This window comes from Vulpes vulpes, chromosome 12, assembly GCF_048418805.1.
Source record: "Vulpes vulpes isolate BD-2025 chromosome 12, VulVul3, whole genome shotgun sequence".
NCBI classification, from domain to species: Eukaryota; Metazoa; Chordata; class Mammalia; order Carnivora; family Canidae; genus Vulpes; species Vulpes vulpes.
The window spans coordinates 137,325,626-137,350,057 of NC_132791.1; the positions used below are offsets into that span (position 1 = coordinate 137,325,626).

At 44.3% G+C, this 24,432-nt stretch overlaps 1 protein-coding gene across 1 annotated transcript in view; it reads left to right on the plus strand.

Moving 5' to 3' along the window:
* Nucleotides 1-24,432, plus strand: part of DNAH9 (dynein axonemal heavy chain 9) — a 325,725-nt gene that overhangs the window by 207,717 nt on the left and 93,576 nt on the right. The window contains exons 46-50 of the mRNA XM_072730369.1: nt 4,646-4,788; nt 5,163-5,324; nt 5,537-5,770; nt 12,281-12,541; nt 23,081-23,506. Coding sequence (XP_072586470.1) covers nt 4,646-4,788; nt 5,163-5,324; nt 5,537-5,770; nt 12,281-12,541; nt 23,081-23,506 — 1,226 coding nt within the window. The remainder of the gene's footprint in view (nt 1-4,645; nt 4,789-5,162; nt 5,325-5,536; nt 5,771-12,280; nt 12,542-23,080; nt 23,507-24,432) is intronic.

The window sequence follows — 24,432 nt, forward strand, 5'->3', positions numbered from 1 at the left end:
AACATACACTGTTTGTCCTTCTCCGATTGACTTACTTCACTCAGCATAATACCCTCCAGTTCCATCCACGTTGAAGCAAATGGTGGGTAATTTGTCGTTTCTAATTGCTGAGTAATATTCCATTGTATACATAAACCACATCTTCTTTATCCATTCATCTTTCGATGGACACCGAGGCTCCTTCCACAGTTTGGCTATTGTGGCCATTGCTGATAGAAACATCGGGGTGCAGGTGTCCCGACGTTTCATTGCATCTGAATCTTTGGGGTAAATCCCCAACTGTATCCTAACTTTTAAAGTAACATTTTTGGGGGTTGCCTAGCTGGCTCAGTTAGTAGTGTGTGTGACTCTTGATCTCAGGCTTATGAGTTTAAGCCCAATGTTGGGTATAGAGATTACTTAAAAATAATAAAATATTTTTAAAAAGATATGAAAGGGGCACCTAGGTAGCATAGTTGGTTAAGCATCTGACTCTTGGTTTCAGTTCAGGTCATGATCTTAGGGTCCTTGGATTGAGCCTCACATCAGGCTCCATGGTCAGTGGGGAGTCCACTTGAATTCTTTCTTTCTTTGCCTCTCCCACTTGTGTTCTCTCTCTCCCCTATCCTCTAAAATAAATATTTTTATATTTTTTATTTATTCCTTAAGAGAGACACACACAGAGAGAGAGAGAGAGAGAGAGAGAGAGAGGCAGAGACACAGGCAGAAGGAGAAGCAGGCTCCATGCAGGGAGCCCAACGTGGGACTCAATCCTGGGACTCCAAGATCACACCCTGGGCCGAAGGCAGGTGCTAAACTGCTGAGCCACCCAGGGATCCCCAATAAATATTTTTTAAACAATTAAAAAGATATAAAAAGTAAAGTAACTTTCTTTGGCTTAAGTACAGAAATGCCCTTTTATTTCCAACATTGATTTGTATCCAGCAAGCTTGTTGTTGAACACATGCTTGTGAGTCCTGATGGTTTATGTGTATATTCTCTTATATTTTCTGTGTAGAAAATTAGATTTTGAACAATAGTAGTTTAATTATTGCCTTAAATATTCTTATACATTTTCTTTTCCTTGATTTTTTTGCATAGTCTAGGACCTCTTGTGTAATGTTGAATAGAAAACATAACAGTTATACTTGTCTTGGTCCTGATTTGAAAGAGAATATTCTAGTATTTCATCATTTGGTATGTTTGCTTTGGGTGTGCAATAGACATCTATTATAGATTAAGAGAACTCTTATTTATTCCTAGTTTGCTCACAGTATTTGGAAATTTTATGTGTCTTTGTAATGGTAATATTGTATTACCTCTTTAGTGTATTAATGTAGTGGATTATTTTCATAGATTTCTCTAAGATGTGACCATCATTGCATTTCTAGGACAAATGTTAATTGATTATCATATATTTATTTTTACATATTTAGTTAGGATCTTTTAAAAGATATATCCATCATATAGTGCCTCACTAACACGGGATTTTATTTAACTTTCAGAACTTGGCCAATCTTGTAAAAATAATAACAAGGCATGGTTTTAAAGTACATTTCTATTACTACAAGTGAGGTTGAGTGTTCATGTTTGCCAGTCTCATTTGTACAAACCAAAAAGTAAACATAGTTTTGATGTACATTCCTGTTATTACAAGTGAGATAAAGCATTTGTTCAAATATTTAAGAGAGATTTATATTTCCTATACCATGAGCTCTCTTTTCGTATCTGTCACCACATCTTACAATTGTATTGTTAACTTTTTCTTTTATTTGTGGAGAATTTCTTTACATATTAAAGAAATTAAGTATTTAACTGTAATCAGAGGAAATTTTTTTTCTTTTTTTCACCTGTTTAAAATTTTTGGATGAGAACTTTAAGTTCTATATCTTAGCAAATTTCAATCATACAGTTTGGTGTTATCAGCTATAACCTCCATGTTATACTTTAGATCCTAAGAACCTATTCATCTGATAACTGAAAGTTTGTGCCCTTTTATCAGACAATTTCTTCCAACCCCCAGCCCCCAGCAACTACTTTCTACTCTGTTTCTATGAGTTTGACTTTTTTTTTCTTTCTTAAGATTCCACATGTAAGTGATATGCAGTGTTTTTCTTTCTTTGTGGCTTATTTCACTTAATGTAATGCCCTCTGAGTCCACCATGCTATTGCAAATGACAGGATTTCCTTTTTTTAAAGCTTGGATAATATTTATATATATATAAAACAATTTTACATAAAATTTATATTTGTACATAAAATGTATCCATTTATATGTATCAAATTTATCTTTTTTAAAAAACATGCCAATTTTGAGTTATACTTTTTTTCACTTTTAGTACAGTATTTAATCAATTACATGAGATATTAAACACTATAAAATCGGCATATAAAATAGACGATTTTGCCCAACTGTAAACTAATATAAGTGTTCTGAACACATTTTTTTTTTGTATATTTTTTTTGGAGTTCGATTTGCCAACATATAGTGTAACACCCAGTGTCATCCTGTCAAGTGCCCCGCGCAGTGCCCGTCACCCAGTCACCCCATGCCCCCGCCCATCTCCCCTTCCACTACTCCTTGTTCATTTCCCAGAGTTAGGTGTCTCTCATGTTCTGTCTCCCTTTCTGATATTTCCCACTCATTTTCTCTCCTTTCTCCTTTAATCTTTCACTATTTTTTATATTCCCTGTATGAATGAGACCATATAATGTTTGTCCTTCTCTGATTGACTTATTTCACTCAGCCTAATACCCTCTAGTTCCATCCATGTCGAAGCAAATGGTGGGTATTCATCATTTCTAATGGCTGAGGAATATTCCATTGTACACATAGACCACATCTTCTTTATCCATTCATCTTTCGATGGACACCGAGGCTCCTTCCACAGTTTGCAGGTGTCCTGACATTTCACTGCATCAGTATCTTTGGGGTAAATCCCCAACAGTGCAATTGCTGGGTCGTAGGGCAGGTCTATTTTTAACTCTTTGAGGAACCTCCACACAGTTTTCCAGAGTGGCTGCACCAGTTCACATTCCCACCAACAGTGCAAGAGGGTTCCCCTTTCTCCACATCCTCTCCAACATTTGTGGTTTCCTGCCTTGTTAATTTTCCCCATTCTCGCTGGTGTGAGGTGGGATCTCATTGTGGTTTTGATTTGTATTTCCCAGATGGCACGTGATGCGGAGCATTTTCTCATGTGCTTGTTGGCCATGTCTATGTCTTCCTCTGTGAAATTTCTGTTCTGTCTTTTGCCCATTCATGATTGGATTGTTTCTTTGCTGTTGAGTTTCATAAGTTCTTTATAGATCTTGGATACTAGCCCTTTATCTGATACGTCATTTGCAAATATCTTCTCCCATTCTGTAGGTTGTCTTTTAGTTTTATTGACTATTTCTTTTGCTGTGCAGAAGCTTCTTATCTTGATGAAGTCCCAATAGTTCATTTTTGCTTCTGTTTCTCTTGCCTTCATGGATGTATCTTGCAAGAAGTTGCTGTGGCCAAGTTCAAAAAGGGTGTTGCCTGTGTTCTCCTCTAGGACTTTGATGGATTCTTGTCTCACATTTAGATCTTTCATCCATTTTGAGTTTATCTTTGTGTATGGTGTAAGGGAATAGTCTAATTTCATTCTTCTGCATGTGGCTGTCCAATTTTCCCAGCACCATTTATTGAAGAGACTGTCCTTTTTCCAAATGGAAAGTCTTTCCTGCTTTGTCGAATATTAGTTGACCATAGAGTTGAGGGCCCATTTCTGGATTCTCTAATCTGTTCCATTGATCTGTGTGTCTATTTTGTGCCAGTACCACACTTGATGATCACAGCTTTGTAGTACAACTTGAAATCTGGCATTGTGATGCCCCCAGCTCTGGTTTTTCTTTTTCAATATTCCTCTGGCTATTTGGGGTCTTTCTTCAGAGAGTTGGAACAAATAATCTTAAGATTTGTGTAGAACCAATTTTGAGTTACACTTAAGAAGGCCTTCCCCACTCAAAGGTTATAAAAGTATTTTCCTCATTTCTTCTGCCATTTTTATAGTTCTTTTTTTTATATAGTTAAGTATTGATCCATTTGGAATTTATCCAAATAGTTTTTTTTCCAGATCCAGCTTTCCTAATACATGTATGAAATGTTCATTTTTTCGCCACTGATTTTAAGATGCCATATTTATCATATACTAGATTCCCTGAATCTTATTCTCTCCTTTTCTTTTCTAATAGAAAGGGATAGCTCATTCTTCATCGATATGTGGATTTATCTGTATTTTTCTCATGGCTCTTTTCACTTGTGGTCTTCTAGGTATTTTACATCTGTTTTATTTCTCCTACTAAATATTAAGCTCCTCAGAGGCAAAATTTTTGCCAATAGTAGTTAGTAAATAAATAGTTTAGGCAAAAGAAGTAAAGAGAGTTGAAAGCTCTTGTGCTACCAGCTGCTGGCCCAGGACAAAAGGATACCATGTACCCTGTCCCATTCTTTAAAGTATCGTCCCTCCCCCTGGCTTGGGTTTGGAGTAGATGTGGTGTTTGTCCAATTCCACCAGCAAGAGTGGTGGGACATGGCCAAAATATCACAGGCTCTGTGTCTCAAGGTTGGATAACCTCTTGTGTCCAATTGCATCATGCAGAGAGATGCCAAAGCTGCCCATCTGTGTTCCATTTCTCTCAGGAGAGATCCCAGACCTCTACTCTGATGATGAAGTTGAAAATATCATAAGCAGTGTGAAGAATGAGGTCAAGAGCCAAGGTCTGGTTGACAACAGAGAGAACTGCTGGAAGTTCTTTATAAATCGGGTCCGACGACAACTGAAGGTATAGAAGGATTTACTGCCCAGGGTAGGCGGACCAAAGATGGTTCCTGAGAGCCTCTAATGATATTTTGGACACAGTCATCCTTATTGATTATACTGGGAGTGGGCAGGGAGGGAGGAGTGCCCTTCTCAGCCTGAGCAATTTTGCAAGGCTGCCCTTCTCATCTGCTCCAAGGGCAGTAGCTCCCTCTTGCCTCATGCAGTCCCAGCATTCTTAATTTCTTGGCTAGAAGCCTGGCTATTATTGACAATATTTTTCCTCTGCTGGATGTGTTTCCCAACTTTCTGGGAAATAAAGAACCCAAAGCCATATCTGTCTCTCTGTGAGTACTTCTCTGATACCTTCTCGGTTCTCCCTGCCCTTCTGTTTCTTAGGTGACTCTTTGTTTCTCCCCTGTGGGGAACAAGCTGAGAGTCCGCAGCAGGAAGTTCCCAGCCATTGTGAACTGCACGGCCATCAACTGGTTCCATGAGTGGCCCCAGCAGGCACTGGAGTCTGTCAGCCTCCGCTTCTTGCAGAACACAGAAGGCATTGAGGTGAGAGGGCAAAGAAGACACTCCTCAAGGGGTCCTCACCACCTCAGGTACAAGGAATTCCATGTCCAGAGTTTCAGGGTTCCAGTTTGGGCTTGGAGAGAGTTGTTGGAGCAAAACTTTCCATGTAGGGAGGGAATGAGTGAGGTGAGGCAAACATCACCTCCAGTCTTCATGTCCAGACAGTCTCTTTATTTCCCACTCTTCCATCTTAGCCCACAGTCAAGCAGTCGATTAGCAAGTTCATGGCTTTTGTCCACACGAGTGTCAACCAGACATCCCAATCTTATCTGAGCAATGAGCAGCGCTACAACTATACAACTCCCAAATCGTTCCTGGAGTTCATCAGACTCTACCAGAGCTTGCTGCGCAGAAACAGAAAAGAGCTCAAGTCCAAAATGGAGCGTCTTGAGAACGGGCTGCTGAAGCTTCACAGCACCTCTGCCCAGGTGGGTGATAGTCTCTCCTCGCTCCTGCCTGCAGGGCCCTGGGGGGTGGCGGGGGGGAGCACCCCCTTCCAGGGAACCAAAGGCACCACAGTCCAGGCCTGAAAATCATGTATGGTTTTCCAGTGGTGTCACCAGAAACCATTCCAAAAGTTAAGGCCAAGCTCTCCCTGCAGAAGGGCACACTGCCAGCTTCCAATCTGGTCTGCTCCCACATACTGATGGAATCCTCTGGAGCACCCCTTCCCTCTTGCTTGTTACCCCTCTCCTCTTCTGCTACATCCTTTCCTCTCCAGTCTGCTTCCCTTCCATCCTCAAAACCAAAAGAGATACATGGTTGGGAGAGATGGTTGTAGAGATATCCCAATTTTCTTTTGCTTCTTTGTGTCTTGCTATGTCATCCATCAAAGCACCACTGGAACCTGATTTCTGAAATCCTGTCTCATTTCTTGCATTTCTTCTTATATTCCTAAGTGGTAGGCCGTTGAAAGAAGGCCCCCATGGGCCTGTCCTCCTAATATTTTTCTACTTACTCTTCCAAAGGGAACAAGTTTATTTCAATTTCCCATTCTTCCCTTGAGAATTGGGGGATGATTCTAGCACCTTCTCTGCCCCTGCTCATGCCTATCAAACATTGCCAGTCCCTTCATGGCTCCCTTCTGCGCTCTCTTTGCTTTTAGCAGAGCCAGCCTGTCAGGAAGGGGGTGTAGTTTTGTTGCATTTGCACCACAAAACTAAAATCATTATCAATTCTTAGGCATCACACATTCCTGTCAATCTCTAAGCCTTTTGCTTGTCATCATTGCTTGAGAGCTTTACCTTTGCAATAACTGTTGAATTTGCTTCTTCTGACTTGTCCTCTCTCCCCACTTGAGTGTCTTGAATCATTGCTGTAATATGTCCAGAGAATTTCAGTTCATTTCGTGGGATGCAATGAGCCCTTGCAATCTGTTCACATAGAATTCTTCTACTCAGGCCATTTTTCTTCTGTTATCTGGTTTTGTTCATCTGCTCTAGCCTCTCCTCCAAGAGCAATGATTTGCTAGATGGCTTCTCTGCAACCCGTATCTATTATGTTCTCACTCATTGATCTCATCCTTTTGGCTTTTTTCCTCTTTGTTCTAGGAAAGCTTCTCACGTTTATCCTCAACAATTCTAATTTAATAGTGCGTAATATTGTTTCTGCTGCTTGTGCGTCCAGTGAAGACTTTAATTATGTTCTTACATTTTTAATATCCTAACAACCCTTCCTCATCTCATCCTTTTCCCCTTCAAACACATCCTATTGCTCTTTTCTTCTGGCCTGTTTTCCTGCCACCGTGTCACAGAAATCATCCTACCAATGATGGCAGACAGCTTCCCTGATGTTTTTTCTAGATTCAGTAATACATCATTTTCAGAGCTCTGTTCTTAGTCTTCTAGATGCTTTTCTCCTCCTTGTTCCGTATTTCTACAAAGACCCTTTCCTTTTCTTCATTTACCCTCAGGCATTGTGAGATCTGTTCAAACTTGGTATTTGTCTACTGATGACAGGTAACAATTGTCCATGAAGCTCCTCCATTTCCTTGTGTGCTGTGACCACACCCCTTCCCAGAGCTGAAGTTCAGGGCAGATGGAGAGACACAGATCCAAACAGCCAAGGCCCTAGCAGTTTACCTGGCATCTTGTAGAAAGATAGCATCTTCTCTCCCAGTGCTTTTTAGTACTCTCAATCTCTGAACTTCTGGGAAACAGCATAAGATAGAATCCCAGAATGCAGTCCTACCAGATTATTTTTAACATCTGTCACTTTTTTCCTCTTCCAGTCTCCCCCCACCTATGGTACCCTCAGAATACTGTCACCCCTAGCAGCCCCTGTTCTCCCTCCTCTCCTCTATTCTCTGGCAGTTATCAATCATCCCAGAAGAAGACTGGTTATACTGTAGGTGAACCAAGCTCTACCAGTCCTGGCATCAATTTTGGTTTCTTCTCCTTCAAGATTCTCTACTTCAGTGAGTAGTGCTTTCATCTACCCACTTACCTAGAAACCGGGGAGTTACCTTACATTCCTCTCCTTGTCTCATTTAAGAATTAACAAATTCTGTACTTTTCTATTTATCTCTCACATGTACCCCTCTTGCTGTAAGCCTGTTTTCAATGCCTTGATTTAGACACTTCTCACTTAGATTGTTTTAATACACTTAACTCTACAATGTCTCCCCCAACCTGAACCTGCTTCACCACAACCTCTTGCATAGCCCATCAGGCCAAATACTTAGGGTTGTCCTTGACTCTCCTAATTTCTCTCTCTCGCATGCCCTGTGCCCAAACACAAATTCGCTGTTGGCCCTATCTTCAGATACGACCAGAATCCCACCACCGTGCACCTTCTATGCTGCTACTCCCTTGATCTGGGCCATTGGCATCTTTAACCCAGGCAACCATAGTACCTTTCTAACTCATTTGTCTGCTTCTCCTTTTGCCCATCTTTGGTCTATCATCAACAGAGCAGTCAGAGTGATCCTTTCAAAATATAAATCAGAGCATGCCACATTTCTGGTCCAGAACTATTTCCCTGTGAAGGATCCTTTGCTCCTTCCCATCTGGGTGGTGGTGGTGGTGGTGGTGGTGGTGGTGGTTTCAAGAAACAGCTAGTGAAGCCACATGGTGCGGTGAGCCCTTCACTGGCTCTGCTGACAGTGGCTGATTCTGCTGGGTCTTTGGGTGGCACGGTCGGTCTTTGCTGCTGCCTCAGATGAGAGCTTCACAGCTGGCATCACTTCTGTTCCTTCTCTTGACACAGTCAGAACTCCCAGCTCTGACTTGGGGTCTCACTCTGTCCCCTCCTGGCATCTTCAGAACCCACTCTCAGCCTCACTTCTGGATCAGGAGTCCTCATGAGGAAGGGGGGATATTGTGTTGAAGAAATGTTCATAAAAATGTTCAAATGCTACATGTTGTTACAAATTCCCTGCCTTTACAATTTACTCTTCAAGTCTGTCTGGAGATTCTTCTATTTATTTTGGGGTTTCAAATAATCTCAGGCCACCAAACTTACCTAAAGTCAACAGGTTCAATAATTTACCATGATATGCTCATCAAGACTCTTGGTTGCAAGTGAAAAAAAAAAAAAGAATTCAAGTTCACTTAACATTTAAAAAGAGAGAGAAGGAGGGAGGGAGAGAGAGAGAGAAAGAAAGAGAAAAAGAAATGAAAGAAAGAAAGAAAAAAGAAAGAAAGAAAGAAAGAAAGAAAGAAAGAAAGAAAGAAAGAAAGAAAAGGAAGGAAGGAAGGAAGGAAGGAAGGAAATGAAAAGACAGGAGGAGAAGGGAAGAGAGAGAGAGAAAAAAAATTTTTTTGAGATTTTGTGGTATATTTATCAGGATCCTTTTGATGGCAGCTGACCAAAATCCAACTGAAGTTGGTTTAGTCAAAACAAGTTGGTTCAGATAATTGGAAATTCAGAGACAGAGCTTAATTTAGACAGGGCTGGAGCTAGATCCTCAGTAAGCATCCCTGTTCAGGGAAGCAACCCCCATGGCCCTGGCAACCACAGACCTACACTCTCTTTGCTTTGCAACCCTATTGTAAGAAGGAGTTCGTCTTTCCCTGGATTTTCTGCCAAATTCCTGGATAAATGTTCAGTGGCTCTGATTGATTGGCCCCTTCAGATCATTGGTTTGCCCATACTTCAACCATCCTCTGTAACTTGGACATTCTCTTGACCAAGTGAGGTTCCAAGGCCAACCACTGGAGTCGGCTCCACCCAAACTATGAGGACTTGGGAAGGGAATGTTCCCCAGAGGAAATTCAAACTCTGTTTCCAGAACAGGGATGAGAAGGTTTTATTAGGCAGGCAAATGGGAAAGCTCTAAGAGAATAGCCTATTGAGGTGTGAATTCATATGAGAACATGGTAGGTGACCAGAGGGACTCAGAGTAGGAAGGAAAATATCTCTGGGCCTCCAGCCTTCTGCACACTAGGGATGGCTCTTGATTATCCCGGGCTCTCTCTCCTCTTTCTGTGGCTCTGAGGGGGAAAGGCCTAGGAAGTTTCGTTTTTCTCTTTAGCATCATATTCCTGGTCCTTGAAGAAGGGAGAGTGTCTCACCACCAGCCTTTTGTCACCCCACTCAGCTGACATCACCCCCACCCAACAACACTCATGGTGCTGACACAAGATGGTGGAAAGGGTTCCTCTGTTGTTTGTGATGCTCTCCCTCTTGATCCTCCTATCCCAGGGGTAGGGGGTGGGGTGCCTAAAGAGGAAGAAAGCCAAAGAGGGGCTCGAATGCTTTGAATAAGGAAAAAGGGAAGAGGAAATTTTAGCGTGACCTATTTCAACGTCCTGTTCTATTGCAGAAGAGCCATAAAATGAGCCTGACTTACGCCCTCTCTGGGGAGCGGCCCCATTATGTCTTGGAGGGACCCTCCAAGTCACAGCTGAAGAGCTATCAAGCTCCCATCCACAATGCTGGTGATTATTGACCTTGGACCCGAGGGCATAGACCCTATCTGCAATCAGCAAAACAAACAAACAAACAAATGACAACAGGAAAAAAAAACCCAAAACCAACTCTCCAATTTTCTCAAATCTCCCAAGATTTAAAAAGGAACAAAAAGTTACTGGTGTGTTTGCTGACTGCAGTGATTATGTGGTTCAATCATTTTGATTTACAATTGCATCTTTGTCCTTGTAGAAATAACTCCCTGCAGCTGAACGACGGGAGATAGAAATGGATTAACCTTCCAGCACGGGCATATAAGACTCGTTCTAGGGAGCAGGCCTTCATTTGAGGTTAACAAAAAGTCTCCAGTTTCCATGAATACAACAAAATTAAAGAGCTTTCTTTTTCTTCTCCCTCTGCTTTCCTTTTCTTCTGATCTGCCACGAAAAAGGAATTATCAGCAGCATCTAAGCCTCTGTTTTATTTTTCCCTTTATGCATTTTGCATCATAAAGCATTTGAATCTATTTAACGTGTTCCAGGAGCTCTGAAGTAATCTTTGGTTGTTGTATGAAAATAGACTGCAGAAAAATGAGAGATAGAAGGTCATCCTGCCATGTAAAGTTTATGGGCCATATAGCAAATACAAGTGGCTTTTTTACTTCCAAGAAATAAACAAATCTGAGTCTTCTCTTTGCATGTAAAAGGGCCATAAAACCAGGCCAGTGACTCTCAAACCCAGGTGGCCATTTGCATCAGCATCACCCAGAGGACCTGTTAAAACAGATCGCCAGACCCACCTCCAGAATTTCTGGTTCAGGAGGTCTGGAGTGGGCCAGAGAATTCACATTTCTAGCAAGTACCCAGGTGATGCTGCTGCTGGTGGTCTGGGAAACACACTCTGAGAACCACCACCCTCCACTGACCTGAATGTACAGAGAAAACTATCCCTCCTCGAGAAATAGGTGATTTCTGACATGCTGGTATTACTATCATTTTAGTATTTCCTCCAAAAAGACTATAAATATGGAAGCTGGATGGAGAGCCAGTTCTGTTCTGGTCTGGGCCACTGGGACTCTTGCAGTCCCCTTTTTACTTGGCCAACATCTGTCTTGTTGGGATTGTAGACATAAACAAAGACCAACCAAATTAAGAAGCAGCAAATGCTCTCTCTTCAGAGCTCACTCTAGCAAAAGAGGCAGCCATCAGCACCCAGTTTTGGCCGAGACTCAAAGGCCGCAGAGGCCTGGGAGAGCTTCATGGTGGGGAGAAAGGGAAGGGTGTCGGGTGTGTCCTGAGGAAGGCTGGGGGCCTGCAGAAGCTGGGGGTGGGCACTAGGAAATGGGGCGCCCTATGTGAGCAGTCAGGGGAGCGTGTTCGACTTTCTCTGGTTGGTCCTAAGCTGGAACCAGAGAAAAGAATTAAGGAAGTTGTCAACTATTAATTGAGTTCTGGCCATTGGAGCCACTGTTACTGAGGTTTTTGTCTGTCTTCCTGGATTGTTCTGGAGGTGGGCATCTGACTTCCTGCTCATCTGACTTACAGACAGCAGGCTGGCTTCCTGAGCTAGTTATTGTAGATAATGGGTTGGTCTCCTGGGCACCAGGAGGGTCACGGTTGTGGGTCAGAGTTCTACTTTTACATATGGTCTGACCATTGTCTGTCCATACATTCGATCTCTCAGGATGCGCAGTAGATACTCACTTTTTATAGCTTGCAAAATTCTTGGCATACCAGACATTGGCCAATTTCAATTAAATAATGACTGATTTTTTTTTTTATGACATGCCCACTATGAACAAAGCATCATGAGAGACACATGGAGTTTTATAAGATACAAGTGCAATGTCAGTGAGAAGCAGCCTAAGTCATGCAAGCATCAAGGGGAAAGAGAAGTCAAGGCACGTGTTGCCTAGAATCTCTTACCATGTTTACTGTAGAGGGAGGAGGAAGAGGGAGTCCAGTGTGCCTTGGTCCCAGAGCCCTTGGTCCCAGATGAGAGCTCAGCTTTGCCCCTTCCTGTTGGGAGTTGGCATGTTTCTCTGCAGGGTCAGAGCCCCAGGACCACCTGGTGCTTTTCTGCTGCAGGTGGATGACCTGAAGGCCAAGCTGGCTGCCCAGGAAATAGAGCTGAAGCAAAAGAATGAGGATGCAGACAAGCTGATTCAGGTGGTCGGCATAGAGACAGACAAGGTGAGCCGAGAGAAAGCCATTGCAGATGAGGAGGAGCGGAAGGTGGCTGTCATCATGCTGGAGGTGAAGCAGAAGCAGAAGGACTGTGAGGAGGACCTGGCCAAAGCAGAGCCAGCACTTGCAGCCGCCCAGGCAGCTCTCAACACCCTCAATAAGGTAGGAGGATCATCTGTCCTGCTGCTTACCTCTCACAGTGGTGGGGGTGGCAGGAAGTGGCCCCTGTGACCCAAAGACAGCTTGGTACCCTGGTGCCCTAAAGAGATCCAAGGGCAAAGTTGGAGGCTTAAGGTAGGATCCAGCTGTCACTGCTTTATTCATTAAGCAAACATTCGCTTATTTTCTTTAAAGATTTTTCTTTATTTACTCATTTGAGAGAGAGAGAGAGAGAGTGAGAATGAGTTAAGGGGAGCAGCAGAGGGAGAAGAAGAAGCAGACTCCTCACTGAGCAGGGAGCCTGATGCAGGTCTCGATCCCAGGACCTCAGGATCATGACCTGAGCCAAAGGCAGACGCTTAACCCACTGAGCCCCCCAGGTACCCCTGCAAACATTCATTTACACTGACAATCTATCAGGCTTTACAGAGTACCAATGACATCCCAGGCCTTTGAGTCTGAGAACCAGTCAGAACAGGAGATGCCCAGTGTTCCAGACCTTCCACTTCACAGATGACAAAGCCTGGGCCCAGAGTCACAGACTCGCTATTAGAGCCAGGCTTAAAACTCACACCCTCACAGTCCAGCTCCAGAAACACTCAGCTCCGTAGCCCATGGTCATTTTACCCATTACATACAACAGGACACATGAGCCTTATAAAGCCCTGAGAAAATTCTTAAGACCTGAGACTCAAACACATGTTGGCTCCAAAATATGAAAAGAAAAAAAAACGCTATGTAAACAAAATTAGCAGATATTCAAATGTCAACAATATGTAGCCGTGTGTCAGTTAAAGTCCTATATGTAACCATCTGGTACAACAAGCGTGTCCTTTGAGATGTATTCACGGGATACTTTTATTTGGGTTCCCTTGAGATGTATCCCTGTCTCTGTGTACTAGGGGGATGGTAATTAGCTGCTGCTTTTATTTTTCACAGATTAAGCTTCTCTCCCATTTGGATAACCATGGCTGAAGGGCGGGGGAAGGAGGGAAGAGAAAGGAGCAGACTCCAGTCACAGGGAGCAAGCTTCAGAGGGGGCCCCAAAAGCTGACCCTGTCTGTGTTGGGATGCTCACATGGTGACTTCTCCTCCTCCTGGGAGTCTGGCGGTTCACTTGCCCCTTGGCCGAGATCTAAGACAACCTGTGCTGGCTCCCTTGAGCAAGAGCTCACCTCTGATCCATGGAGTCACCTGTGCCTCCTTTCCCGCAAATGCACTGAGGGCATCAGCCCGCCCCCTGCAGCACCATCTCCCTCGCTCCGTGGTGGGGGCAACTAGCCAGCTTTTCTCCCGCATTCTCAATTTCTGGGGTAGGAGCTAGACCCAAGGCCACTGTGTCATGCTAACTGTACCCCCACATCCTCCCTTATAGGTGGGGTGGGTGGCACTCACCAGTGGGCCTCTCTTCATCTCCACCTGCCTGATGCTTTGACATATTTAGTGCAGGTGAGACATTTGAGATGCAAACATGAGCCTTCGGAAACTTTCTTCTCCTGCGTCGCCCTGGAAGGTAACATCCAGCAGTTTCGGGCTTTAGCAAATCTAAAACGGAATTAGGAATGCTATAGAAGCCTGGCATATGGTTACATATAAATTGGCATGAGTCTCATATGGTTACATATAAATTGTAATTTGAGATGAATGCATTCTAGGATTTTTAAGATTTTATTTATTTATTCATGAGAGAGGCAGAGACACTGGCAGGGGGAGAAGCAGCCTCCCTGCAGGGAGCCCGAAGAGGGACTCGATCCCAGTACCCCGGGATTACGACCTGAGCCGAAGGCAGATGTTAAACTAGTGAGCCATCCAGGCATCCCACATTCAAGGATTTTTTATGAAGAACTCTAGAATTATGCATTCTGGGCTTTTTATTTTTTATGCTCTAAAGGCTAAGGCACTGAGGGCCTAAGCGGCCCTAAAGAGACCCCCCATCAGGAGAAATCACCAGATTTCCTACTAAGAACCTGGGTACTGTGAGGGATGGACTAGGATTGCAGGGGTTGCCCAGTTATGCCACCACTTCTCAGCCTGAACCTGGTAGCAGGGCCAGGCCAGGCTTCTCCCATCCCTGGACAGTGGCATCTGCTTGCACCTCCTGGACACTGGTGAGGCTGTGTACCCCTCCCTGCCACCACCCTTCCTCCTGCCTCAACCCTATCCGTGTTTCAAGCTCAAACTTACATTCTAGAACAGTGTCACCCTTTTCTGATTCTTTGATCATGAACCACAAGACAACTTCATTGATGCACACATGTGAAGTGTCTGCTGACCGTGTCTTACTAATAAGGCAGGTACCTTTCATAACATCTTTTGACACAGGGGTTAGATTTCCTAAAATAAGCTGAGTCCAAATACTGGCTGGGCTGTTCACTGGATGTATCTCTGGGCATGATTTTCTCTCTGCTCAGCCTGTTTCCTCATCTATGCAAGGGTGGTAACAGTGACACAACTCCCATTAGGTTATCACAGGGATAAAATGACAGAATGTATGAAAAGTAGTTCAGAGGTGACCGACCTGAGTCATTTTTTAAAATATTTTATTTATTTACTTAAGACATAGAGCAGGGGAAGGAGCAGAGGGAGAGGGAGAAGCAGACTCCCCACTGAGAAGAGCCCTACACGGGGCTTGATCCCAGGACCCTGAGATCATGACCTGAGCCAAAATCCAGAGTCAGGGGTTTAACCTACCATGCCACTCAGGTGCCCCCACCTGAGTAATCTTTTTAAAAGAGCAGTTGGACCACATCACCCCTCTGTTCAGAATCTTCCATTGGCTTCCCATCGTACTCAGAATAAAATCCAAAGTGGCCCACAGGACCCTACGATTTTGCCCAGTTCCCTTCTTCTGGGTACAACATGATTATCTTCCTCCTGTCACCCTGACTTCCCCCTCTGCACTGGCCTTGCTGTGTCTCAGACACCCCAGCACAATCCCACTCCAAGGCCTCTGAACAAGCAGTCGGCACTATGTGAAGTGCTCTTCCCCCAAGAAGACCCCCACCCTGTTCTGTCAGGTGTTTGACCAAAACTTACTCCCACAAAGAACAAGTAATAAAAGCACTTAACTAATTTCAGAAAAAAAAACCCTCAGAATATACAAGAAAGAAAATGTAACCCAAGGTGAACAATATTTACAATCATGTCATAATCATACTGAACATTAACTAAAAATTCAATATAACCATAATAATTAGGAGGGAAAAGAGGACAGTAAACATAGCTAAATATTCATACTCTAAGTAGGAAGACACTTGCTAAAGCCTAAAATGAAAAGAAGGTGCCTGGGTGGCTCAGTCTGTTAAGCATCTGATTCTTGATTTTGGCTCAGGTCATGATCTCATGGGTCATGAGATCAAGCCCCACGTCAGGCTCCTCATTCAGCAAGGAGCCTACTTGAGATTCTCTCTCTCTCTCTCTCTCTCTCCTCCTCTGCTCCTTGCCACTGCAAATAAAATGGAAAAAAATATAGCAACATAGGCATGTTCTTTATCAATAAGGAGTGAAATCTAGAAGAAGCAGAAGAAATTGTAAGCATGGCTTCTGGAAAGCTGGAGTTGGAGTCTATCAGGCATGTGCTTTGTTCCAAGCCCTGCGGCCGTCTCAGAGTTTGTAAACTCCTTGCATGCATTACATGAGCAGAAATAGACTAAAATTTCAGTGGCTCAAGAGCTCAGAAGATGACATGGCTAACTGGCTGGCCAGGTAGGAACTAGGGAAGAGAAAGCCCATGAAGCAAGGACTATAAGGAAGAGAGTTTTACTGGATGGAGGAAGGAGTAGAGAAGAGCATCCCAGAAGGAAGCAGTGTTTGCAGAGACCTGGATGTGCAGAAAGGTGCAGAGTCTCTGAGCCATGGTGCACAAGTGGGCTCCTCCGAAAGTGATCTGACCATGAGTCTTTCCAGGTGGGTTGACCAGATCGTTAACAGCCCATGGCATCACTGCACAGTTTACCTGTGGACCATTGTTTACAGTCTACAGATCACAGGATGTGTGAGGGGGGCCTCAGACAGCATTTTTTTAAATTGTGGTATAAGTGACATGTAATAGTACTCGTTTCAGGCATATGACATAATAATTCAGTGTTTGTATATGTTGCATTGCTATAGTAAGTCAGGTTAACATCCATCATCACCACACATAGTTAATAGATATTTGTGTGTGCAATGAGAACTTTTATGATTTCCTCTCTTTTCAAATCTACGGCACAATATCGTTAGCTGTAGTCACCCCAGAACTTATTTCTTTTATAACTGTACCTTTTGATGCCTTCCACCCATCTCACCCGTCCCCCTCGCCCCGCACCTGAAGTGGAATGGATCAGCCTGTACTGCACGTGGTGAGGGCGCTGTTGCTTCGTGAACCCAAGGACCCCTGAAGTATCCTCAAACCCTCCGCATTCACAGGACCCTGTATTTCCTGACCACTTCCCTGTTTTCTTATAGTTTTCAAACTTAAAAATAAATCTGTAGTTAATGCATAAAGAACACCTGTAAATCTGAGCCTGGTAGTAAGTCTCTGCTTTGGCAGTCTTATTTCACTTTTATAGCTAAACTGAAATAAATCCAGTGTAACTTTTCCTGCCTTAGTGGAGGAATGGTTTTGCTTGCAATTTCATGGCCTCTTCCCCTTGACAAATTTAGCTAGAATATTCTATTTGTTCCCTATGTGTTTCTTACCATGAGCTTGCTACTTTATTTTATAAATAATATATAATGGCATTTTCATTATTAAAAATTATTCATGGGGTACCTGGGTGACTTAGTCGCTTAAGAGTCTGACTCTTGGTTTCAACTCAGGTCATGATCCCAGGCTCTGTGCTTAGTGGAGAGTCTGCTTGAGATTCCCTCTCTCTCTCTATCTCTCTTTCTCCCCCTCTCCCTCTGCCCCTCCCCTTGCTCAATCGCACATGCACTCTCTCTCAAATAAAAAAGTAAAATCTTCTAAAAAATTATTCAGATAGTGTAGAATACATGGAGTAGGATATAAAGTCAACCCTCTCCAACACTATAGCCCCATTTCTCTCCCAAGAGAACTCCTGGAATAATATGGGGCATGGAATGGCTGGGTGGCTCAGTGATTGAGCTGCCTTCAGCTCAGGTCATGATCCCAGGGTCTTAGGATCAAGTCCCGCACTGGATTCCCCACAGGGAGTCTGCTTCTCCCTCTGCCTGTGTCTCTGCCTCTGTGTGTGTGTGTGTGTCTAATGAATAAATAAGTAAAAATAAAAAATAATAATATAATCATCATCATCATCATCATCTGGGGCATATCCATTCCAGCAATTTTTCTATGCATTTTTAGTTGTGCAATTGCACATATAAAGTATGTCATATTTTAAATATGAATGGATAACGCCAACTTACTTTCCCTCATGAAGTAAGACCATTTCAGGCCAGTACATACACTGAACTTGAATGCTTCATAGGATTCCATGCTATAATTTTACCCTTTTTTCTTTTTTTGCTATTTATCCATTGTTGAGTGTTTGTTTTTTTTTTTTTTCCAGTATAAATATCCCTGTGCATAGATCTTTGTTGCATACACAACTATTTCTCTGGGCCAATAAGAAGTACAGTTGTTTGGTAGAATGACATGGTGGACTTGAATAATGCATCCTCCACCTTAGAGAGATTCACATCCTAATCTCTGGAACCTGTGAATTTTGCTCCTTATGGCACAAGTGACTTTATAGGTGTGGTTGAGTTAAGGGTACTGAGGTGGGGAGATTATCCAGCTGGGCCCCAATACAATGTGATGGGGGAAGCAGAGTAGGGGCAAAAGTGGATATGATGTGGGGACACAAGCCAAGGAATGAGGCCAACCTCCAGTCGCTGGAAGAGGCACGCAGCAGGTTCCAGGAGGAACCATCCCTGCCCACAGCTTGACTTGAGGTCTTCTGGCCTCCACAGCTGGGAGCTAAGACACCCGTGTTGTTTCAAGTCTCCAACTTTGTGTTAATTTGTTACAGAAGCAATAGGAAGCTCTTATCAACAATATGCTCTTTTTTCTAAAGATTTATTTATTATTTGAGAGAGAGCACCAGCGAGGGAGGTATGGAGGGAGGAGAGAGAGAATCTTCAGCAGATTCCCCAAAATGGGGCTCAATCTCACGACCCTGAGATCATGACCTGAGCCAAAATCAAGTCAGACATTTAACCAACTGAGCCACTCAGGCACCCCCTCACCTAATTGTTTATTAGAACAATATGCTCTTTTTTAAATAAATAATAACCAGTCTCTGTCCAAAAAGGTGATTCTTGTCTATAGTTTTGAATATCACCTTTCCTATATCCTTGACATTCTTAGACATTTTCAATCATTTTAACTTGCCTAAATAAAAGAGCAAAACATTTTTCACTTTTTTTTCAAATTATGGTTGGTTTCATTCTAATGAGATTTGGGCATCTTTTCAAATATTTAGATTTCTCTTGCCCATTGCTTATTCAGACTTTTGTTGTTCGTTTTCTTGTAAGAGAGTTTCCCTCTTTTCTTACTAAATCATAGTAAATGATTTACTTTATAAATTATTACTACTTTATAAATTTTTACTATTAATCTCCTGGTATATATATCATAAATCTTTTCCTCATCATTTGACTTTCAGTATTAGCAAGGAGATTTTATAATCAAATAATTGGGAAAATTCTAGTGTTTCCAAGTTAAATAGACTTCTTTCCTACAGGACTTGTTAACGCCTGTGTTATGTGATAAGCCTGGTACTAAAAGGTGATAGAGCATGAGAAAATAAAATCTCAGGTGAATCTAACTTATGAATAGTGGTGTAAGACGCCTATATAAAATACTAGAAAATAAAATTTACCATACTGCCAACTGGCTGGTTTTCCCTATGTAAGATTATTCACGTAACTATATGAAACCCTAGATCAAAGATGAAAAGCTTCATAGTGATTTTGATATTTGATATCAATTATTTCATCCATCTGGTGATATGCTGAATCTAAAAATTTTGTTCGAAAATAACTAGCAACTTTCCCTCATGCCTCTTTTTAAAACTTATGCCTACACTAGCTCTGAAATATGTCCCAAACCCAGTCACCTCTCACCACCTCCACTGGACAGCCCTGGCCCCGGGCTCAGTCTCCTGCATGAACGACTGTGCAGCCTGCCCTGCCACAACAAGCTCTCAAAGCAAAACCACATCATTTCACCCCCTGCTTAAAACCCTCCACTGGCTTCCCCTTGATGTTAGAATGAAATCAAACTCCTCCCTTTTTTGATCTGGATCCTGACCAGCTCTCCTCTCCCACCTCTATCACCCTCCTGACCACACTCTATAGAGTGGCCAAGTTTGCAGATCCCCATGCTTGAAGCAGCCCCTTTGCAGATGCCCCGGCTCAAATGTCAGCCTGCCAAAGTGGCCTTCCCAGACCTCAAGGGGTAAAATCAATCCTCAAGAATCTTCTATCCTATTAGCCTTGTTTCCATTTTGGGGAGGGGGGGTTAAGCACTTTCTCGCTATCCCAAACACCAAAGGTGGATCCCTGTATGTTGCCTGTCTTTCCACCTGAATGAGCAGAAGGGCTTTGCCTGTCTTGTTCCCACTGTACCCCCATTTGCCAAATGCACAATGACGTGAACCTTTAGTCCTTCATCTGTTCACCCAGCCAGGACTCATCGGCTGTTCTGGGTGCACATGATGCATCCGTGAACAAAGATCCTTCCCCTGTGAAGACTACATCCTAGCGCAAGTGAGGGGTGAGAGACAAGCATGATGACAGAGTTCTTTATTGTACAATGTGTCAGAACATGTCAGATGCTGGAAGACAAAGGTAAAGGAAGCACAGAGCAAGGAGGAGCCCTGGAGGAGGCGGGAGGTTGCAGTTTTAAGGAAGGGGATCAGCATGAGCCTCGAGATGAGAAGTTTGGGTGGAAACTGGAAGAAGAAGCAAATTCCTCAGGCAGACACCTGGGAGAGTGGTCAAGGTCAAGGCAGCAAGGGGCCTCCACAGGGGCCTGATAGCAGGAGTGGGGTAGAGAAACCAAGAGTGCGAGCCTGATGTCTGCTCGCTCAAAATTCTGTCTGCCAACTGGGAACTGTTTCTTCCATCCTGTGTTCCTCCTAGTAGAACCATATCTGCCTGCCCTGTAGCCATTGGCTACAGGAGCCCTGTCTAACTAAAAAAGGTCATTTCCTAGGACATTTTTTTTTCAAAGATTGATTGATTTAGAGTGAGTGTGCAAGTGGGAGGAGGGGCAAAAGGAGAAGGAGAGAGAGAATTTCAAGCAGACTCTTGGCTGAGCAGGGAACCCAATATGGGGCACGATCTCAGGACCCTGGGATCATGACCTGAGCCAAAACCAAGGGGCAGCCACTTAATCAACTAAGCCACCCAGGCAACCCCACCCCTACCCCGTCCCATGGACATTTTTATTTCCACTTGCATTGGAGAAAAGGTCTCAGTCCCTCCTGGGTGCAAAGTGATGGCCATGACCTTGAGCTGCTGACCCCCACTAATTCCAGGCGATTGTTGGACACCCATGTTGATGAACACCTGCTGCATGCCGATTCCTGGGACCAGAGCGACAGTGGTTAACAAGATAGATGAGACCATCCCTGTTGTCACGAAGGAGAGGAGATGGAAATTCAGTAAGGAAAGAGTGATGATCATTTCTGATGGCCCCAGGTTCTCTGCAGGTCATCAGGGTGCTGCTAGGAAATGATGAGAAGGGGAAGTCTTTCCGAGTGGGAGACGTCTGAATTCTGAATTGAGATCTTGACGGATGATAAGGGACGGCCCATGCAAAAAGCTTAGCAAGAAGTGGTCCAGGCAGGGGTCCTGAGTTGGGGATGAGCTTGGCAGTCAATGTGCTGGGAGGAGGTGACCGTGGCTGGAGCTTGGTGACACATGGAGAAAGTAGCACAGAGTGAGGGCAGAGAGGTAGGTCGTATGCCTTGCAACCCGAGGAAGCTTCTAGACGAAAGAGAAGCACACACAGGGAGAAGCAACCACAAGAGAAGATCCAGAAAGCCCGTAGACACTCCAAACACAGCTCCACTTGTCCTTACAGCCAGCTCCAAGCTCATCCCCATCACAGACATGAGCGAGAAAGTCCCCTCTGTACTTGGTCTTTGGTCACTACTACCAAAAAGTTATGATTAATTTATCGGGAGTGATAAATATAAAAAAGACTGGAAGGAATCACACTGAAATATTAACAGTGACGTATCTGGGTTGTAGAATTCCATTTCATCTCCATACATTTTTATATCTTCTTAATTCATGCTGAACTTATACTGGTTTAAAGTCATGGGGTTTTGTTTCTGATTATATTTTCTGATCCTGTGCCCTGTGCCCCAGTGGAGGCCACCACGGCAGGTATGCTAGCACACCATCCTATGTATACTGTCCTTCTATCCACCACTGCCCATGTCACCCAACAGGTTTTCACGACCAAATGTGGAAATAGTTTCAGAAGCAAATGGAGCATCTTCCCAGGTGCCTCCATTAGGTGCAGGAAGTAATCCCCCTCATTTGTAGATTTCCAGGCCCAAGGGCACCCCAAATTCATTTGGCACAGGGGACCTAATCCTTAAAATCAAGATCTTCCTCCACTTGGGGCCCCTGGGTGGCCCAGTCAGTTGAGCATCTGCCTTTGGCTCAGGTCATGATCAAGGGTCTTGGGATTGAGTCCCACATCAGGCTCTTTGCTCAGTGGGAAGTCTGCTTCTCCCTCTCCCTCTGCCTGATGCTCCCCACTGCTTGTGCTCTCTCTCTCAAATAAATAAAATATTTTAAAAAATTCCCCCCCCCATAAAATCATCCCCAAAAAGCAAGTGCTTTTGAGGTCACATGGTACTCACTGATGGTCGCAATAAACCTGAAATCAACTGTACGTGCATGTATGACACAGCTTCACTCACAGATCCAGGGTGCCCCTGCTCCCAATTTACAGATGGAAACACAGAGGCCTGGGAAGTCGAAGTGACATGCCAAGGCCAACCCTTTTGGCCCTATTTTCCTAGTGCAAATGGTGATTGGAGCAGAGGACAAACCCACATCCAAGCAGGGGCAGTGACTATGCCCGGCTTCCAGGCTGAATTATTTCTTGGCAGAAAATGTCAGGACAGTCAAGTGTAGTTAGAACAGGCTCATGGAACAAAGAAGTTTAATTAAAGAAAAAAACAAAATTTGTTGGGTTACAGGGCTATTCTCTTCGATCCAAGATGGGAAATTAATTTATAATAACCTTATCTTTTATTCAGGGCACGCTGCCTGTTTCAGAGTATGTTGGCATCCTGCTATTTTTCTGTTGAATGTGAAATAATTGTGTGTTTCTAATGGGCAGCGAGTCCGCTAAAGAGCTGAACAAACGGAGCTGAGTCTTGGGCTCGCCATGGGGCGCGTCTGAAGCCACTGGGGGGAGTAGCTTTCGCTTCCCTCTGATGAGTCATGACATTTAAAATTCAGAGGGCTCCATGGGCCTCAAGGCAGCCTTTTCAGAATGGTCATTCTAGAACCCACATGCTTTCGTGGCGCATTCGTGTTTTTCCTGACAGCCTCCTCCTCTCTCCTCAGACCAACCTGACAGAGCTGAAGTCGTTCGGGGCCCCCCCTCCAGCTGTCAGCAACGTCACGGCCGCCGTGATGACCCTCACGGCTCCCGGGGGCAGGGTGCCCAAGGACCGCAGCTGGAAGGCCGCGAAGGTCACCATGGCCAAGGTGGACGGTTTCCTGGACTCCCTCATCAACTTTGACAAGGAGCACATTCACGAGAGCTGCCTCAAGGCCATCCGGCCGTACCTGCAGGACCCGGACTTCAACCCCGAGCTGGTGGCCACCAAGTCCTACGCGGCCGCGGGCCTCTGCTCCTGGGTGGTAAACATTGTGCGCTTCTATGAAGTGTTCTGTGACGTGGAACCCAAGCGCCAGGCGCTGAGCAGGGCCACCTCGGACCTCACTGCCGCCCAGGAGAAGCTGGCAGCCGTAAAAGCCAAGATTGCTGTAAGTGAGGCTGGAGGGCCCTGACCACGACCCCTGCCCTGCCAGGTGGCCTCTGTGCAAACCACACACTCCCCCATTTCCCAGCGCCTAAGCAGCTCCGGTTTTATGGTTTTTTATTTTATTTTTTTAAAGATTTTATTTATTTATTCCTGAGAGACACAGAGAGAGGCAGAGACAAAGGCAGAGGAAGAGAAGCAGGCTCCCTGTGGGGAGCCCGATGTGGGACTTGATCCCAGGACCCCAGGGTCACGACCTGAACCAAAGGCAGATGCTCAACCACTGAGCCACCCAGGTGCCCCAGCATCCTGGTTTTTAAAGAGAGGCAGGAAAACCAAAGTGGGATGCCAAAGCTCCTGATTTTTCAAGAGAGGCACCTTTTCCTCTTCCTCAAATACTGTATAGTCCATACGAGATAAATCCACCAGACCTTTGGGTTTATATTCTCTACACTATTCTGTGAAAGCTTTTAGAAGCAATAGTACATTATGGTTTGGGGGGTGGTCCCTTGACCATAAATCTAAAACAAGGAGGGTCATTAGCTTTTATTAACCTCCCAGTGATGGTTTGATCAGCTCTGCCTCTCTCTAGGCTGGGGAATGGGGTGTTTGTGGATCTACACCTGTTTGGGAGAGAGTCCCCTTGAACTTCACCTTTGCCCTTAAAATAGGTGCTACCAAAGCAAGATTAGAAATCGGGACCCCATGAGATAGCAGAGTGGTTGAAAATGCAATCCAAGCTTGTACCATTTATGGACGTGTGACCTTTACAAAGGTCTTTAAAATGCCCACGCTGGGCAGCCCGGGTGGCTCAGCGGTTTAGCACTGCCTTCAGCCCAGGGCATGATCCTGGAGACCCGGGATCGAGTCCTGCATCGGGCTCCCCACTAGGAGCTTGCTTATCCCTCTGCCTATGTCTCTGCCTCTCTC